At 35.7% G+C, this 19,416-nt stretch overlaps 1 protein-coding gene across 7 annotated transcripts in view; it reads right to left on the bottom strand.

The window, feature by feature from the left end:
* Positions 1-19,416, bottom strand: part of LOC149533987 (truncated transcription factor CAULIFLOWER D-like) — a 148,672-nt gene that overhangs the window by 42,450 nt on the left and 86,806 nt on the right. For 6 of the 7 annotated variants that reach the window (XM_089805181.1, XM_089805178.1, XM_089805179.1 and 3 more), the window contains exons 4-5: positions 6,661-6,722; positions 6,459-6,558 (exon numbers count right to left, since the gene is read on the bottom strand). The exons of the other annotated variant lie outside the window; for it this stretch is intronic. In XM_089805181.1, coding sequence (XP_089661307.1) covers positions 6,459-6,558; positions 6,661-6,722 — 162 coding nt within the window. The remainder of the gene's footprint in view (positions 1-6,458; positions 6,559-6,660; positions 6,723-19,416) is intronic. 7 annotated transcript variants of the gene reach the window in all.

Raw genomic sequence — 19,416 nt, 5'->3', positions numbered from 1 at the left:
CTTAGAGAACATTATTTTTGGCCTCAAATTTCACAGGATGTGAAGAAGTTCGTACAAAGTTGCCAGGTTTGTCAAGTTGCCAAGGGGTTTAGTCACAATACTGGTCTATATCAGCCGTTGCCTATTCCATCAAGGCCATGGGAGGACATAAGTATGGATTTTGTTCTTGGATTGCCAAGGACACAAAGGGGTAATGACTCAGTATTCGTGGTGGTTGATAGGTTCTCCAAAATGGCACATTTCATTCCATGCCACAAAACTCATGATGCTGTCCATATTGCAGAATTGTTTTTCAAAGAGGTGGTAAGACTACATGGTCTTCCAAGGAGTATAGTTTCTGACAGAGACACTAAATTTGTGGGGTATTTCTGGAGGAAATTATGGAAAAAGTTGAGAACAGACTTGAAATTCAGTTCCACGCATCACCCACAAACTGACGGCCAAACAGAAGTGGTAAATAGAAGTCTGGGTAATTTGCTGAGATGTTTAGTTGGGGATAAGCCCAAGGGATGGGATTTAATTCTACCACAAGCAGAGTTTGCTTACAATAACTCTATAAATAGGAGTACTGGAAAATCACCATTCCAAATTGCATATGGGAATAGCCCAAGGACTGCACCAGAGCTGAGGAAGATAGAACAAGGGGAGAGGACAAGTGCTGAAGCAGAAGAATTTGCTGAACATATCAAGCGTCTACATGAGGAGGTTCAAGCACACATTACCAAGATGAATCAAGAATATAAAGCTAGGGCTGATCAAAGGAGAAGACATAAGGAATTCCAAGTAGGAGATTTTGTCATGGTGCACTTACGAAAAGAAAGATTTCCAGTCGGTACTTACAACAAGCTGAAAATGAAGAAATTTGGCCTCTGCAAAATTTTGAAGAAACATGACTCAGGAAATGCATATGAAGTGGAGCTGCCAGATGGTATTCAGATTTCTCCCATTTTCAACATTGCAGATTTAACAGAGTATCATGATGATGGTGTAGATGAGGAGATGGTGTTAGAGCCATGTCCAATTCCTGCTTCTAAGAAGGAGGAGATAGAAGACATTCTAGATCATCGTGTGGGTAGGAGTACCAGAAATAGGCAGTATGAAGAGTATTTGGTCAAATGGAAAGGACGGCTGATCGAGGACTCAACTTGGATTTCAGCAGCTGAGGTTTCCCATTTGGGATTTCCTCTACCATCCATAAAGTGACAGGGTCACTTTTCAATCTACCCTGGGTGTCTGATGCAGGAGCATCCAGAGGTATAAGGGCAATCCTGTGTCACCCAAAAAAATGTACTTAGACTTAGTTTCTGTTTCATGTCTTTACATTTTTGGATACCCATTTGGGTCAAATAAAGGTCCCAACTCTCACAGTTCAACTATCAGTGTGCTAGAAAATCTCGAAAAAATAGGAGCATGCAATTTGGCCATCATTTTGGTGACCTAGAAGGTGTGAATTCGCCAGATGAATGTAATTGTGATTTAGAGCATTCCAGAAAAAGAATCAGGTCAAAAGGCCCCACGGTTTGAAAGTTATTGCAGTTTTTCGGGTTTTGGAGACCCCCTAAGAATGCTTCGAAGTCAAGTTAGGGGCATTAAATGACCTCAAAAAGGGCTGAAAAATGGGGGACTAGAAAAGCTGGTCCATAGGGCTATAGAGCGCTTTGGGAGCTTTCCGAAAATGTAAACAGTTCGTCAATCGGAGCTACGGTTCAAAAGTTATGCCTCCCGGAAGTTCGATTACCGTTTCTGGATTCTTCTAGATTTGCACCGACTTCTAATGCAGCTTCCGGAATCTTCTATTTGGTCGGTGGATGCCTACTAGCACTTTCTAGAATGCACTCCTAGTCCTTAACCCTCCAGGGTCTATTTAAGGAGATTTCTGGCATTGTAAAAGGTAGTTCGGAGTGGAGTTTGAGAGGAGGTACCATACGGAGAAATTATCTCCAGATTTATGCTATTGTAAGGCCTTAGGGCATGTTTTGAAGTTCATTTTCCTGTATTGTTTGTACTAGCTTATTTGCTCAGTTAATATAATTTCCCTTTTCTATTGTTTCCATTCTATTCTTGGGTTGTGTTCCCATCAGTTCCTTCATGTGCTGAGCGAACTTGATATTTGCTGATGTTCGGTTCCTTCTTTGACTAAGTTTTTCTGTGATTGGATCTTAGTTTGAGCCACCTTATGTATTTAATTTGGATTGTGAATTTAATATTAGGATCTTGTGTTGGGATGTGTGCAATCCATTATAAGGTCGACCTTTCTATTATGTAATGATCTAAAATCTTTTGTAAGTCATTTTGGCAAGTATAAATAGGAGTATTTAGGTTTTGGTCAAGTGCAAGAGTTGTTCCAAAAATGTTTGATCAGAGAAAGTTTGAGTCCATGTGTTGTACCTGCTATATTGGCACCTAAGAATGGAGAATGGAGAATGTATATTGATTACTCCATAGCCCCCCCAAAATGGTAGAACTCCTCTATCGATGAACATACCAATGTGGCCCCAATATGAAAGAAACAAAGGCTGTGGACAAGGAGGGTGAAACCCTTGAATGTAAGGTAAAGTTGGAAGTCCTAGTTGATGCTTAAAGGATAATACATGAGAATTTGCAATGGAATCTCTGATAGAGGTGAGATAATTGGTTTACTAAATCTATCATCTGAGAAAAGATGTGTGTACTCTGATACACTCTTAACAACTGTAATAGGTGGCTCGATGACTAGAGCTGCAATAATAGGCAATGTTGAAGAGTAATTTTGTTCAATGGATGAAATTTAAAGAGGGGGTGGAGGTGTAGAAGTCACAACAATGGTCTTAGGAACAACACATAAGTTCAATTGACCCAACCACACCTCAGTAGTCTCTCGTAAAGAAGGAGAGCGAGTCTCCAATAGTGGAGATGGTGGACCAAAATAACAGGAGTATAGGTGGGAAGAATGATCAAATATCCCTATAGCAATAATATTGCATGTCTCACTATCTTTGATATGCACCAAATCTTCTGCAAACTCAATTGTCTTCCTTATCCCACTATGTGTAATCTGATAAATAGAGAGAAGGTTAGAGGACAAAGATGGAACACAAAGTACATCATGAAATGTACCATCATCAATGCAAATATAAACTTTCCCACATACAACCATAAAAATGTTGTTCCCCATCAAAATGTGTGGAGTAGGAGAAGCCTCAAAAGAAGAGAACAAATACTGAGAAGATGCCATTTGGTGTGAAGAACCTGAATCCAATAACCATCTAGAAGAGTGTGGAGTAGTAGTTGCACATAGTGCATGACCCTTTCCTATATCTTTACCATCTGATTGAAATGATGATGATGAAGAAGATCTATAAGAAGTAGAAGGAATAACAATGTTTCTCTTCTGAAGGAGAGTTGTTAAATCTGAAACCTGTTTGGCATAGCCATCTAACTTCTTCTCATAACAACGTAACTCATCATGACTGGGTTTATTATAATAAGAACACTTCGGTCTTTCTGGCTTTGATTTCTCCCTTAGGAGGAGGTAGGCAGGCCTGATGTGATGTGAGGGCTAGAATCAATTTGAGGCTCTATAGGATGTGACTTCTTCTTCTCCTTCGTCCTAGAAGATGGCCGAGCTACCAATGGATAAGCCTATGAGCATGTGAGAGTATCCAACTAAGAGAGCTTAACTTTCTCTTGAGTTAAATGATCACAAAAAACCTCAAAAGATGGTATGGTAAATCTATTACCCAAGGCATCTTTGGTGAAATAAAAGGTAGAAGCAAAAATCTGAAAGTTTCCATGAAGCTTACAAAGAATCAAGAAAATGCACTCAGTGTCAGTCTTGGTTTTCCCACAACCCTGCAATAAGATCTCTTTTGTTTTATTTTCATCATGAAGTCCTCAATGGAAGGAAAATAATCTAGTACAAGAGAGGTAAACTTTGCCTCAATTTGAAGTGCCCTAAACTCATTCATATTACCAAACAAGCCATCAAACTTGGTCCACATAGCTAGAGAGGTATTGCACCCATCAAGATAAAACTGTAGACTATTAGATACTTGTAAAGCAATCAACCCCATTGCCTCATCCATCTTGTTCTTGTATTACATGAACTCAAAAAGCCTCTATAAAATTGGCTACATTGCATCTAAACAAGACCACAACCCTTTTGATCAGAGAAGTTGTGTCATCAGGGACTTCCATGTGTGATAGTTATGAGGGGTTAGAATTTCTAGACAAGAAGAGGTCTCAGCCATTTTTTTAGAAGATGTTGGTTTTTTTTGAAAAAGTTCTAGTTTACTAATGTAAATAACATAAATAATAATAGAAAAAACCCCTCACAATACAAAAAAATTGAACCCCAACTGCTAGAAGGAATGTGTAAACAAAAAGAGAGCATCGGTTTGAGAATCACATGCATCTTTGAGAAATACTGATGACAATAATACAAAATTTGGATAGGGCTCCAGAAGAGATTTTTGACGCTTCTTTCAGATCGAAAAACAAAGCTAAAAAGAGAAAGTTATGTCCCTTGGAATGCAAGAAGAATCATTTGACTTCACTAGAAAAAATAGATAACCAAACAAAACCAAATACCAAAATATCCTCCATTAATGCATGGGTCTCGGAATCAAATTTCCAACGATATTTTGTTTACAAAAAAAGACACTGTATGCTGAAGATATAGCCCAAAAACCAACTGCTACTATTTTAACCAACAAATAAATTTGTTGATGGGTGCATGGATGTCAAATTAAAGGTCGTTTGACTGATGTCACCCTCTGCATTTGCAAGTACTTGCTTGCACCATTTGTACTTTTCCAAGTACATATGGTCTTGAGTTTGTCTTCCAAAAAAAATTTATAAAGTTTTTAGATTTTTTTATTAAAGTTTAATAGACAACTTTTTTTTTCAAAAAAAATACAGTTCTTTTTTGACAATATCACCTCGGGAAGTGTGCACAGGGTCGTAGAACCTTGTTGGGAAAATATTTTTGCCACATAATGCAACATTGGCCAAACAAGATGTGCTTTATATGAAAATGGGGGTTTTGACATCTTCTGAATCCAATTGTAATGTCTATTTGGGCTCAAAGTGCCCCCAATTTCAGAGACCCCATATTTTCACAGAAAACAACAAAAAATCACAAGATTTGTTTGAAAAAAACTATGTTCCTTCTGTGCTCCAAACAAGAATAGGTAGCCAAAGGCAAAGCTCTGATATCATGTAGGATTTGATAATGAACAAATCCATAGATCCTTGGATATCTTGCATGCAAATAACCTATTACAAGGAAGTAAGAAACACAAAGAGAGAAGGGTTTGCTCAATAAACAAGAAGATTGTATTGACTTGTGCAAAACAAAATGAATAATTTATAATCGATCAATCCTTATGAAGGAGATAGAAAACCTAAAAGGGAAACCCGAAGAGGTAAATGACATTTAATAATTACTAATTAATTATTAAATGGAAATGCAAGTGCATAAAGGGAATCTTAAGAAGGGAGTAAAGGTAATTTAATGAATGAAATTAAATTAACCTTTTACTCTAACAATAGTTTGGACTAGTGTGTAACCTATTCACATCTTTAGCTAACATTTCTTTCTTCTATCTTAGTGCTTTCCAAATCCATGAAAAACAATATTGGAACACATATTCCATCAAAGAAAGATCACATAGGAAGTTTCCTTAAATAATCTGAAGCCTATTCTTTAATGCAATTTATTTTTCCTCATTATAATAAAACTACATTATAAAAATCCTTAACACATGGGTAAATCAAAATTTACCCATCAAAAAGTTTTTATTTTAGAAACACTAGTAGAAATTGCATCATTTTGGCCAAATCTGTGTAAATTGACATATTAGGGTACGATCCTACAAAAATCATATAAAGTTGTGAACAAAATATGCAAGCATACCACAATGATTAGAGATGATGGGAAGACATAAGGTGAGGGCACCATGTAGTGGAATCACCAAACTTGGGGGAGACTAGTGCAATTGAGGAGCCATTCTGTCCCATTGTAACCATGGATACCAAAACTTAGTGCCTCCTTAAAAATCATGTTAACCATTTCTCATGTAGGCATATTTTCTATGACATTGGAAGGGATATTTTTAGTCTAAATGATGTAAAATTCAGTGTGGTACATTGACACCAAGGACCTTTCGATGATACAAGTAGAAAACCCTTGCCAAAGCAAGTTGTGACATCCTAATTCACCATCTTCTTGAAGAATTCACACAATACAAGCCCTATTGAAGCTTCTAAGAATTTTAAAATGAGTGAGGAATGTGAGCATCTATGACATTAAGAAGAACCAACTATGTGGTTAGTGAAGAGCTCATGAAAGTGAAGTAAGCAGAGAAATTGTGAACCATTTTTGATAAAGCAATAAATTATTTATCTTCTAAAAAATTCTTTATTATTTATGTGAAACATGCTAATTTATCTTATAGTAAAATACAATAAAATGATACCTTTTTTGATTGAATCCTATGTAGCCCAAGTTCCAACATTTGTTCTAATTCTTGTAACTCTTTTATGGTTAGCTCTTGAAGGTCCTCTCCATCCATATGTCTATGAAAAACAATAGAAAAATCCTTTGTTAAAAGAAAAAATTACTTAAAATAAATAATAATAACTTCAAAATTCCAAATAATATTGATTTATATGGTTTACCTCAAAATATGGTTGACGCTTTCCATTTCTTGTCTTATCCTTCCAAAATCTTGATTATCAAACTGCAAGTACCTTGAAAAAGATTAGTAAAATAATCAATACTAGTATACCTTTAAGCTTTGCAAAATGTTACATCATAAATTATACTAACTATCAATTATAAATATATTTAAATTAAATAAATGAATAAAAATCAAATTATTAGTAAAATATAATATTTAAATTTATACTATTAATAGAATATGATGATAATTTTGTTTGACAACTAATTGACCAAAGCCTAAATTATTTATTATTCATTATTATTGTTAGGATTAATTATTATTATGTGTTAATCATACACTTGAACCCAAGACCTCCTTGATGAGAGACTCACAATTTACCATTGCATAGTAGGCCCTTGCCTTTTTAAAGAAAAATATTCAATTTGAAAATGATTATAGAATATTATTTTTGATACAAATTATTATAATGAATTTAGAGTATACTTTTATTGCATCATTTGTTATAATTATTCCTAAAATATAAAATTACATGAATAAAAATAAAAGATAGAAATTGTATATTTAAAACCTTCATTTTTTCTTGAATGATGCATTTACTTTCAATTATTTTGTTTGAAAATTATTGAAATGGTTCCTTGCATAATATTTGGCACATGAATACATCTCAATATTGTAGTATGTTTACATTCACTTACTTTTGTATAAAAACACTCCCAAGTATACATCTTCCTAATATATGTCCACCTTAGACATTACTAAGTTTTTAGTAGTGTTCGTTACATATAATTGTAAGTTGTTGCATTTGCAGCTTTCAAGAGACACTTTTTTTTTCTTTTTTTTTTTTCCATTTTAATGTTATAAATTTTATTCTAATTAGCATATGTATCCTTTCCCATGTCTAAAGAAAGAATTTGGGTTATTATGTAAATGTCGCTATTTTGTAACATGTGAAATATTTTATTGATAGTCGATTGTGTTAAGGAAGCATGTTATTTATCATTGTAAAATGTAATATCTCTATTGTAACTTGTGGGAACATTATTCTATTATTTTTAGTAATGCTTATGAAAGCACGTATGCCTTAACATGGACCTATGTATTTAAATGTACAGGGAAAGCTCTAATAGGTTGACCTAATTAATTATTTATAAGAGGTATAATGGAAAGTTATTTTCCTTAGTTGGGTATTCCATCTTTGAGATCAACTGATGTGGATGCATATTATGGATAATCAGAGCATACTAATGTTAATATTGGATGATTAAGGGGAGCTTCAAAGGAACTATTTTGGCAAGTAAGTTGCAGACTTGTCAATTCATGATTTTGGATATGTTATCTTGAAATATTGTCTTTCACACTTGCTAGAGCATTTAGGCAGTGGGTCTACTTATTTTCTTTCTACCCTTCAATAGGTTTAGAATCTTCTAAAAAGGATTCAACAAGTATCCATCCTCTAAAAGCACTATTGTACTAAATGTATTTTATTTGACTCCTAATAAGGTCACATCCATTTACAAAGGATTTATATATTAGTACATTATTACAAGGAATTTATATATTAGTACATTATCTTTTGCGTGTCATCCTCACTAGGGTTTTTTCCCTTTGATCAAGGGTTTCCCTAGTCAACAAATCCTTGTGTTATGGTGCATGGTTTATTTTTGTTGTGCAACATTATTTTAATTGTTAGAGATCACATTTATAATTTTGGTTTTAATTATATTTGGTCACAACAAATTCACCCCAACCCCCCCACCCCCTCCTTTGTTGTGTGTGGACTCTTCTTCTTACTAATTGGCATCAAAGAATCAGGGACTCTTTAAGAAAGAAGCTTAACAACTTGAGGGGATCTATGGCTTAAAGGAAAGAGAGTCTTAAATTTAATGGTGATAACTATGAAAGTTGGAAGAATAAGATGCAAACACATCTGATTTGCATGGGAATTAATTATTGGTTTATCACAAGAGGTCAATTTTTTATAAAGACTGAGAAAGATCTATCTGTTGAGATAATGGGTGTTGCACACATTACATAATATTGTTATTTTATTATTTTATTTTATTATGTAATGTTGTACCTAAATGGATGTGCAACATGTAAAAATTCCCATGGAATAATTTTTGATGAGTTGTATTGTAACATTGTGAAAATATTTTATGTAATTATTTAATATTGGGGAAACGAATTAAATGCCCAATATTAAATGTGGGGTCAATGGGTTAAGTAGCACATGGTTTATGTAATACCACTTGGTGGTTTTGTGGGACTTGCTACTATATAAGCAGCCACAAGGGTAGTTGTTGTGTAGAGAGTAAGTGTGAGAAAGGCAAGAGTCGAGCGGGACAAGGCTTGACAAGTTAGCCAAGGGAGCATTTGTGAAGGTTGGAAGTATGGCATGGGATGTGTGGATTGATGCTTGTTCGCATAGTTTGCTCGATTGTGGCTATGGCCATGAAAGCTTCCATGGTTGTATGGCAATGGTATTTTTTGCTGAATAATACATGGTGATGGATGCTTTTGGAGGCTAGGTTTTTCCCTCAATGAGGGTTTCCCAGGATATATCTTGTGTTGCAATTTTGTGGGTATGTTGTCTATTCTCTTGCATGTGGATTTTAATTCCATGTTTATTTTAGATCTATTATGGGTTATGTGGAAACGGTTATATTCTTTGTTGCCAAGTTTCCTTACAAGTGGTATCAGAGCTATGGTTTTATTATTGTTACCCTAGATTGAATCCATGGGAATGCATGAGAGGATAAAAGAGAGGGCAAGATATATGAGTATTTATTGCAGATCTGAGGGTTTTTAGGTTTGCTGTTATGATGGGATGTTAAAAGATTTGGGCATGTGAAATTGTTGGACAAAAAGGTTTTTTCAGATATTTCATTTACATGAGGGTTTTGGGAGGTAGCATGCAGAAATGACCTCCTGGGTAAAAACAGACCTCACCATTGGATTCGGGTTGACGTTTTCATAAATTTTGATATATAATATGCCCTAGTTTGGCCATGTTCAGAGGAAATGAAAAAGTTTTTTGGTTTCAGCCCATGATGGCCGTCAAATTTAATCCCGTCGAAATTTTCGTCACAAAAAGAGAAAAGATAAAAAAGTGAAAAATTGCAGTGAAAATGGTAAAAAGACTGTCTTAGTAAAATAACCATAACTTTCTCTTAGAATATCGGATTTCAGAGTTCTTATAGGCATTGGAAAGCTAATTCAGAGCACTACAATTTGGCATAGGTTTGATTCTATGATTTTGAAATTTTGTTAGATTTTAAGAGCCCTAAAGTTAGATGTTGTTTATTTTTAGCACGGATTAAGACATAACTTAGGCATACGGAGTCGGATTTTGGACTTTGAGTAGTCAACGGAAAGCTCTTGGAGAGCTCTACACATTGATTTAGATTTGGTGCAGGTTTGGCATGATTTATTTGTTGATATATTTATCTGAACAGTTTATGGTATATTTTGACTATAGTAACATTGTGAGTTTATGGCATTGGAGATTTAAGATTTGTTGTCATTGTATACTCAGTTCATATTTCAGATTGGTCTCATGATGATATGGTTATCAGTGTTCGGCGTGGATATGTATGATGACTTGGTAGATCTACAAGTTGTTCAGTGTTGTAAGCGGTCTATACTTACAAGTTGCATGTATAGCTTGTTATGGGTTGTCTTTGCCCATTGATATTTCATTATTGATGCATATTCAGATTGGTGTCTTGGATTTGAGTTGTCTATGCCCTAAGTCACATGATTTGCTAATTTTTTCTTCATGTAGAAGGGATGAGATGTTGTTACTAGGTATAGTCATGGTGGAGGATTGTGGTTGACTATTTTATACTAATAGGTTGGACATATTGAGAGCCTGATGCTCGGTTCATGAATGTGATCATGGTGCTATGGATTTTGGCATGACATGATTGAATATACAGGTACATCCTTGATGTTCATTAGCTTGGATTTCTGATTTAGTTATGGTGGTATATCTTCTTGGTTGAGGATCATGGTTATTTAGTTTCTTTTGAGGAGCTCATAATGTGCACTTTGAGTTCTTTGATGGTTTGATGCATTGGTTGATTCTCATGGTTAGAGGATGGTTTGTTCATCATATGTCATGGATAGCTTGGATACACGATTTAGTGGGAGCTTGTGACAGTGATGGGGTGACAGTGTAGGATTAGTTCCTGGTTTGGTTTAGATCTTCATATAAAGATGTATTTTATGATGCCATAGGTGACTTGGTACCACGATTGAGTGGGAGTTGTTGGCATTGATATATTTATTGAGTGTTTGTAGATGTTGGAGGTTTGTCTTAGATCCTGTTGCTGTAGAAGCGTCTTTAACATTTGCATGGTGCACTTGTTATCTTCATGGTGTGTGGAGATGGTTCTTCATGGCATGTGGAGATGGTTTTCTTCATGGTGTGTGGAGATGGTTGCATCTTGAGGACTCACAGGGTTCTTGGCAAAGGTGTGGTTTATGCTTTTATTTGGCATGTTATCCTTGGTGTGATGATGGTTTCATTATTATGTCATGGTATACTTTTGATACACGTTTAGAATTGTGACATGTTATAGTATGTTCATGTGGAGCATGTTATCTCTTTGGTTGAGATGTTTAGATCATGTTGTCATGTTTATGTTCTTGAGGCCATCGTTGGAACTTTGACATTGATCTTGGTTTAGTTTCTTGGTATTGAGTACATTGATCATAAGTTGGATACTTCATGATATTGCTATGTTGCATTTGGAGTTGGCATGGATTGATTGGTTACAGGTGCTCATGGATACTTAGAGACAGTGGTGATGCTGATTTCTCTTGGATTAGTGAAGTATTTGTTGGGACGATTGATGGTTTCAGCAGGAAGTCCAAGGGGCAGTCACCTGATATGGACTTGAGAGGAGATTGTTCTTAGATGAGTCTTGGTTGGAGACTTGGGTATCTTGATGAGCATTCTCATTCCCCACTCTTGGTCTACTCGACGGTTTGTTACTTGAGAGGTATAGCTCATTGTTTTTCTCAGGTACATTATATTTATGCTTGTTTTTCATGGATATGGATCTTGAGCTATGGTACATGAGTTAGTTCTGGAGGGTTCATTTGAGAGATGGTTTAGCATTGGTTATCTCCATGTGCATATGTTGTTATGCTGGTTGACTTTGGGAGATGGTTTTATATTGGGCATTTTCCTTGGTTTAGGAATAGTTTATTGAGTTTGATCTTCTTGTGAGAGGCTTACATCGATGATTAGTTATATGGTTTGGTTTGGGTGTTGTTGAGGCTTCTTGTTGGGGTTTTATGGAGGAGATCATACTTGCATAGTTTATATCTAGAGGTGTGTGTAGAAGGACATGATACAGGTTATGATTTGCATGGTTTCTCTTGGTCTTGGTTATCTTCTTGGATGTTCAGTTTTGCCTACATTGGATTTGAGATTAGTTAGAGATTGTGATCATTGGTTTGTGCTCATGTATGTCATGTGAGAGATGACATGGTTATTACTTTATCTCTTTCCTCTGTTGTTTGTGGAGAATTTGGGAGACTATTGGAGACTTGTTATGAGAGTTGTTCTTGCAGGATATCAGTTTATGTATTGCAGATGTCCTTGATACTACATGGATTCACTTCTTTGAGATGTGTTGAGTGGATTGGTTATAGATTTGACATTATCTTTTGCAATGGGAGCTTCTTGGTATGAGATTCACTGGTTATATGTCGGTGATATGAGATTCACTTGTTATACCTTTGAGGTATGGATAGTTGGATGGGTTTGCACTTGCTGTAGGTGCTATTTCAGCTATGGATATTTTGACAACTACGAATACATATGATTACCTTTGGATCAGGTTTTTTTTGTGCTTGGAATTTCAGTTGGTACAGGATTTTATAATCTTCTAATGCAATAGGTTGGGTGGTTTTCTCTTTGGATGGCTTCTATGTATGTCTAGTGGTAGTGGCATAATAGGAGGTGAGATCATTCATGTTTGAGATGCTAGATACTTTGATTTTGTTGCGGGTACTAGGATGGAGCACTTGGTGTATTTTGATCCATGATGGTGGATGTGCTGGGAGGGATTGTTCCTTTGTTCATTTTGTGTGGCTAGAGATTGACCCTATGCAATGTATACAACAAGTGGGAGATTGTTGAGATAATGGGTGTTGCACACATTGCATAATATTGTTATTTTTTTATTTTATTTTATTATGTAATATTGTACCTAGATGGACGTGCAAAATGTAAAGATTCTCATGAAATATTTTTTGATGCATTGTATTGTAACATTGTGAAAATATTTGATGTAATTATTTAATATTGGGGAAACGAATTAAATGACCAATATTAAATGTGGGGTCAATGGGTTAGGTAGAACATGGTTTATGTAATACCACTTGGTGGTTTTGTGGGACTTGCTACTATATAAGCAGCCACAAGGGTAGTTGTTGTGTAGAGAGTAAGTGTGAGAAAGGCAAGAGTCGAGCGGGACAAGGCTTGATAGGTTAGCCAAGGGAGCATTTGTGAAAGTTGGAAGCATGGCATGAGATGTGTGGATTCATGCTTGTTCACATAGTTTGTTTGATTGTGGCTATGGCCATGAAGGCTTCCATGGTTGTATGGCAATGGTATTTTTTGCTGAACAATACATGGTGATGGATGCTTTTGGAGGCTGGGTTTTTCCCTGAATGAGGGTTTCCCAGGGTATATCTTGTGTTGCAATTTTGTGGATATGTTTTCTATTCTCTTACATGTGGATTTTAATTCCGTGTTTATTTTAGATCTATTATGGGTTATGTGGAAATGGTTATATTCTTTGTTGCCAAGTTTCCTTACACTATTTTGATGTATAGATTAGGACAAGAAGATATTCGAGTAGAACATGATTACAAGAGAAGCACTCATCAGTGCCCTATTTGAATCAGAATTCATCAAGGTAAAGGAACTTGACCTCGCTCATGACATTTGGATTAAGTTAAAGAATTTATGGGAAGGTAATGAATTTATAAAGAGAGAAAAGTATTGAAATTGGAAAACTAAGTCAAAAAGTGGAATAATGCAAGAAGATGGAATTGTTAGAGCATATGTACAATGAATTACAAGAATTACTACAGGGATAAAATGTTCAAGTTGTTCACAAGATTCTTCGATCCTTAATACCAACTTATGAGAACAAGGTTAATTCAATTGAACTAAGTTATTCCTCTTATTAAATGTTTTAATAGAGAAGCATTGATTGGTAAAATAAAATATTTTGAAATGGGAAGATTGAAAAATTCTTTGCCTAGAGTTGAGATTGATTTTAGAGATAGTGCATATAAAGATAAAAGAGTAGTAACCAAGAGTACAAGTAAAAGCATAAGACATATTGGAGAATATGCAAGTGAGTGAATAGAAATTCATGAAGAAGAATGAAAGATAAATGATCATGAAGCCTTGATAGCAAAAGGAAAGAAAAGAGGTATATGAGTATTCAAGGGTAAGTTGCCTATATAGAAGTATTCAAGGGCAAGTTTTTCAAGAACTGAGATAGTACATATTTCCCCCACAGATCACTAAAATCTATTAGGGTCTATAATCACCCATAAATGGTCATTTAGACTATGTGCCCCCTCTCTAGCATTTTTTCCTAAGTTATCCATCACTTATCTTTGATCAAATCATCATTTTATTAATTATTCGATTATAACCTATCATTTGACTGTCTTATCCTAAGTCTTTTATTTAATTCAAAGAACTTGCTCCCTTTTAATTGAATAAAAATCTCAAAAATCCCACTAATCCTAAGTGTGCAAATGAAGAACATTATTCCCATTTTAAAAATAAAAGAAAAGCATTTTTGTCTCACATGATAGGCATACTTTTCAATGATGCAGTGCAATGCAAGAGAATCCTCAAAGGAGAAGTCAAAACCCTTAGCAAACAATTACACAATGGAAATACAACAAGAAAGCAACAATAATGCAAGATTTAATACCAAATCAAAACTCTTTATTCATAGATATAACTGATTACATGCAATATGCCCGACTGTAAGGCCTTTCGGGTTAGGGCCAAATACCAACAACAATTACAAAATCAGTTTTGCAAGATCCAACAAGATCCACTTACAAACTCAATTCCAGCTAGTTTAGATACACAATTGGATAAGTACACCAAGAAGAATCCACACTTGTAGCCTCAGGTCCACCAAGCAATCCTCTAGTTTCTAAGCCGCAACCCTAGCTCTTCAAAATTCACATCTACACTTCATCCCCAACTAAGCCACAAATTGGCCCAACCCATTGCAAAATAAATTAAATCCCTTACATTAAATATAGGTAGAGCCACAAGTCGGCTACGGCACTAAATTAAATACCCATATATAAATTAAATGCCAAAAGTCGGTTCACAGACAACTCGACATGAACATAACCAAAACAAATATTGGCACTCGACACATATAGGAACACTTAGCATCCACTAGAAAACTGGGTACCAACACGTTCACTCTGCACATGAAGGCACACTCGGTCAACATAAGATTGCTACAGTAATTCAACATCCACTAGGAGCTATAGTAACTCAACATCCACTAAGAGCTACAATAACTCGGTATCCACTAGGAGCTATAATAACTTGGCATCCACTAATTGCTATAGTAACTCAGCATCCACTAGAGCTACAGTAACTCGGCATCCACTAGAGTTAAAGTAACTTAACATGTAATAGAGCTACAGTAACTTGGCATACGCTAAACAACTTGATAGTAATAGAAAATTGGAAACCACTGGCATTTGACTCCAATATGCAGGATTGCAAGAAAGCCTAGGATGCTCGTGCATCAGACACCCCAAGTTCGAAAAGATGTTCTAGTAACTAGAAGAACATCTTCTGGGATTCAACACATAAATTCTAAACTGGTTCTTCACATACATATCCTCCAAATGTTCAACTTGTACACTCTTTCCCTTCTTCTTATGCTTCTTTACATCCATCTGAGGTATGCTATAGGTTTGCTTTCCACACTGATCTCCAACCTTCTCAGAATTTGCTAACTCAACTCGGCTGCCAATACTCAGTTCCTCCTACCGAGCTCTTCATTCTGCAAAGGAATCAAAGAAAACTTTTTGCCACCTTTCTCAACAGTAAACACATTCATGACACAATCATGCACAACCCTGCAATCATACTGCCAAGGCCTACCAAGCAACACATGACAACTGTTCATGTCCACAATATCAAACAACACATGATCCTTATACTGCCCAATCCTAGAAATCAACAAGGTATTTCTCCCTCACTTCCAAAGCATGTTCACCTTGCAACCGACCGATCCTATAAGGAAAAGGATGTCTCACTCTCTTCAAACCAAGTTTTTGAACAATCTCCTCAGTAACAAGGTTATCATTACTACGACCATCCACAATCACCTTGCAAAATCTACCACTAGACTTAAAATGAGTCATGAAAAAACTAGTCCTCTAACAAGGATCCAATGTCCTCTCACTAACTAGTACTCACAGAGCCAAAAAACTTTCTCCTTACTCAGGCTAACTGTCTTGACCTACAACCTCATTCATAACAATAGCTGTCCTACTAATCGGACATTCAAAAGATCTATGCCCTTTTTTCCCACATCTAAAACAATTACCTCTAAACTCACCTCTACCTCTCCTCTTTTTTTGATCAACAAGTTTTGGTTCACTTTCAACACTTAGTTTAGCTTGTACCAAGCTATCCTGCTTCTCCTTCCCTCTATCATTACCTTGACTTTTCCTTTTCAACTTATCCTCTAGCTTTAGGGCATACTTACAAACTTGATTCCAACTAGTCCAAATACACAACTGGATAATAACACCAAGGAGAATCGACACTTGTACCCTCAGGCCCACCAAGCAATCCTCTGGTTTCTAAGTCACAACCCTAGCTCTTAAAAAATTGCATCTACACTTCATCCTCTTCTCCAAGCTAGAATGATAACTTTTTAAAGACTCCAAAAAACCCCTTACTTATACTCAACTAAGCCACAAGTCAGCCCAGCTCATTACAAACTAAATTAAATCCCTTACATTAAATATAGGTCGAGCCACAAGTCGGATACAACACTAAATTAAATACCCATACATAAATTAAATGCCAAAAGTTGGCTCACTAACAACTTGACACAAACAAAACCAAAACCAATACTAGCACTCGGCACATACAGGAACACTCAACATCCACTAGAAAACTCGGCACCAGTAGGTTCACTCGGCACATGGAGGAACACTCGGTCAATATAAGATTGCTACAATAAGTCGACATCCACTAGGAGCTACAGTAACTCAACATCCATTAGGAGCTACAATAACTCGACATCCATTAGGAGCTATAGTAACTCGACATGCACTAGAGCTACAGTAACTTGGCATCCACTAGAGTTACAATAACTTGACATCCACTAGAGCTACAGTAATTCGACATGTACTAGAGCTATAGTAACTCAACATACACTAAACAACTTGACAACAATATAAAATTGGAAACCACTGGCACTCGACTCCAATATGCAAGATTGCAAGAAAGCCTAGGATGTTTCTGCATCAGTCAAGGTGAGTGCAGTCTTCATTCTCTTCTACACATCATTTGCCTCTTAAACACCACCATTTATCTTGATTAGTTGAGATTCTTGTGTGCATGGTGACGGGCCTCCAAAAAGCCATCTTTCTAAGTTCTTTTTATCTTATTTTCAAATAGTTATCTTGCAAACAATTATGACTTTATGGTTTCAAGCATACGAACTTATGGTTATATATATATATATGTGAAAACATGAAGTAGGAATATGGATAATTTAAAGATGCTATATTTTCTTGAATCCATGGACATAAATGGTATAATGAAATAGTATTATGTGTTGATAAATGTTTCCCCATCTATGCTATGTTTTGGGTAGTTTTCCTCTTGTAGCCATAGGATTTGCTAGAGTGGTAATTTGAACTTTACACCTTTTTCTCTAATATTGATGAGGAAAATAAATATATGTATGTGGAGCTTGTGTGTGCATTGATTGTTTTGCAAGAATTTTCCACGAATATTCCAAGATCAACATTTCAGCGCTAAAGAAGTCAAAGCTAATCAGATTGCTAGACCTTCGAAATCGAATCAAATCATTTATTGCTTTTTGTTGTTGTAGTGCACGAATGTAGCTTCCACAACTTTCTATATTCCTGGAGGATTTATTCATGGTTAATGTTGTTTCTGTTTCAAACTTTATGAGTTTGTAATTGATCCTCACTAATGAAGTGATCTTAGATTTAGGAAGTAGTTGTAGTTTCCTTTTAAAATAATGACTGTTGTAGCTTTGACAGCAGTGGTGAGTGAACTTGTCTGTTAGAATAGATTTTATTTCCTTGTTGTTTCTAAGTAAGGTAGAACTATGTTGCTCCTGCAACCATTGATAACAGAATCAGTGAACTATTCCTACAGCACAGGTGCATAGATAGGTTTACAATTTGGTACATTATCTTAATCTTTAAGTTGTCATTTTAGTTTCTAGCATAGGTTTCCTTCAACATTGCCTTTGCTTTAGTTGTAATGACTTAAAGAAGAATTAGAGCATATACTTTGCAGTCACTATTTCAAGTTTATGCTCCCAGATTGATAAATTAAATGAAGCTAGTATACTATTTTAAGTAAAACACATGATGATGTCTGACCATAGAATCATTGTGGAAGGATCTCCAATGCTTCATTACTAAGGTATTAAGCTAACCAGTCATTTTTGGCGCTATTTCTACGGATGGTGTCAATCTAGTTCGAAATTGAAATCATTATGTTAGTTTAAATTATGTATTATTTTGCATGCATAGAAGAAGAGACCTCCTTGGGAGATTTCTTCCTTGTAATAATCAGGAAGATATTTTTAATCCCGAGCCTGAAGAACCTCATAGCGAGAACAAAGAAGACGCTTTTGAAAAGCCATTCACTTATGCTCAAGAGTGAATACACTCATCCTTTGAAGAATCCTTGCATTTGAATGATCTTTTTGTAAAACCTGAATACCAAGACAATCTTATCCCTCCTCAACTAGGTAATCAAAAATTGAAGAACATACCTTCTGCGACACTTCCCAAGTTCTATGGCCTAATTACTAAAGACACTAAAACCTTCCTCTTTGAGTTTGATATCCTTTGCAAAAGTTATGACTATAAAACTAATGCTCACAAGCTGAAGTTGTTTCCATCCATCGTCAAGGAAGCTGCTCTGAGATGGTTCATGGGGTTGGGTGCTAACATTGTAGTAGATTGGCCTACAATGAGCAATTTGTTTCTTACAAAGTATAAAGAATATTGCAGGGGTCAAGATTTAAAAGGGGATGACATTTTCAAAATGTCCCAAAAAGAAGATGAAACCTTGGAAGACTATGTCTCATGGTTCATGTTCAACCTATAGCATAACACACAACACTAGCTGAACAAGGAATCAAAGAAACATTTTTTTCTGAGAGGTGTAAATGATGGAAGTATTGAGGATCTAGATTTTATGGTGGGAGGAGATATCACTCAAAAAAATTGCACTGATATATAATGTACATGTCTGAATTATTCCAAGATCACTATTAAGAAAGGTAGGGGACTTAGAGACCCACCACATAAGTCTAATGGGTTCAAGAGTATCAAAGATGGAGCTATCCAGTTTGTTGTCAGATTTCAAACTAGACATCATTAATGATGTAGCCACTCAACTAGATACCATGTAGGCGAGAAGGAAGAAGGACAAAAATGATGC

The sequence above is a fragment of the Cupressus sempervirens genome, chromosome 10 (assembly GCF_028749045.1).
Source record: "Cupressus sempervirens isolate cs-2001-9-10 chromosome 10, ASM2874904v1, whole genome shotgun sequence".
Classification (NCBI taxonomy): Eukaryota; Viridiplantae; Streptophyta; class Pinopsida; order Cupressales; family Cupressaceae; genus Cupressus; species Cupressus sempervirens.
This window is presented reverse-complemented; position numbering and strand designations above follow the sequence as displayed.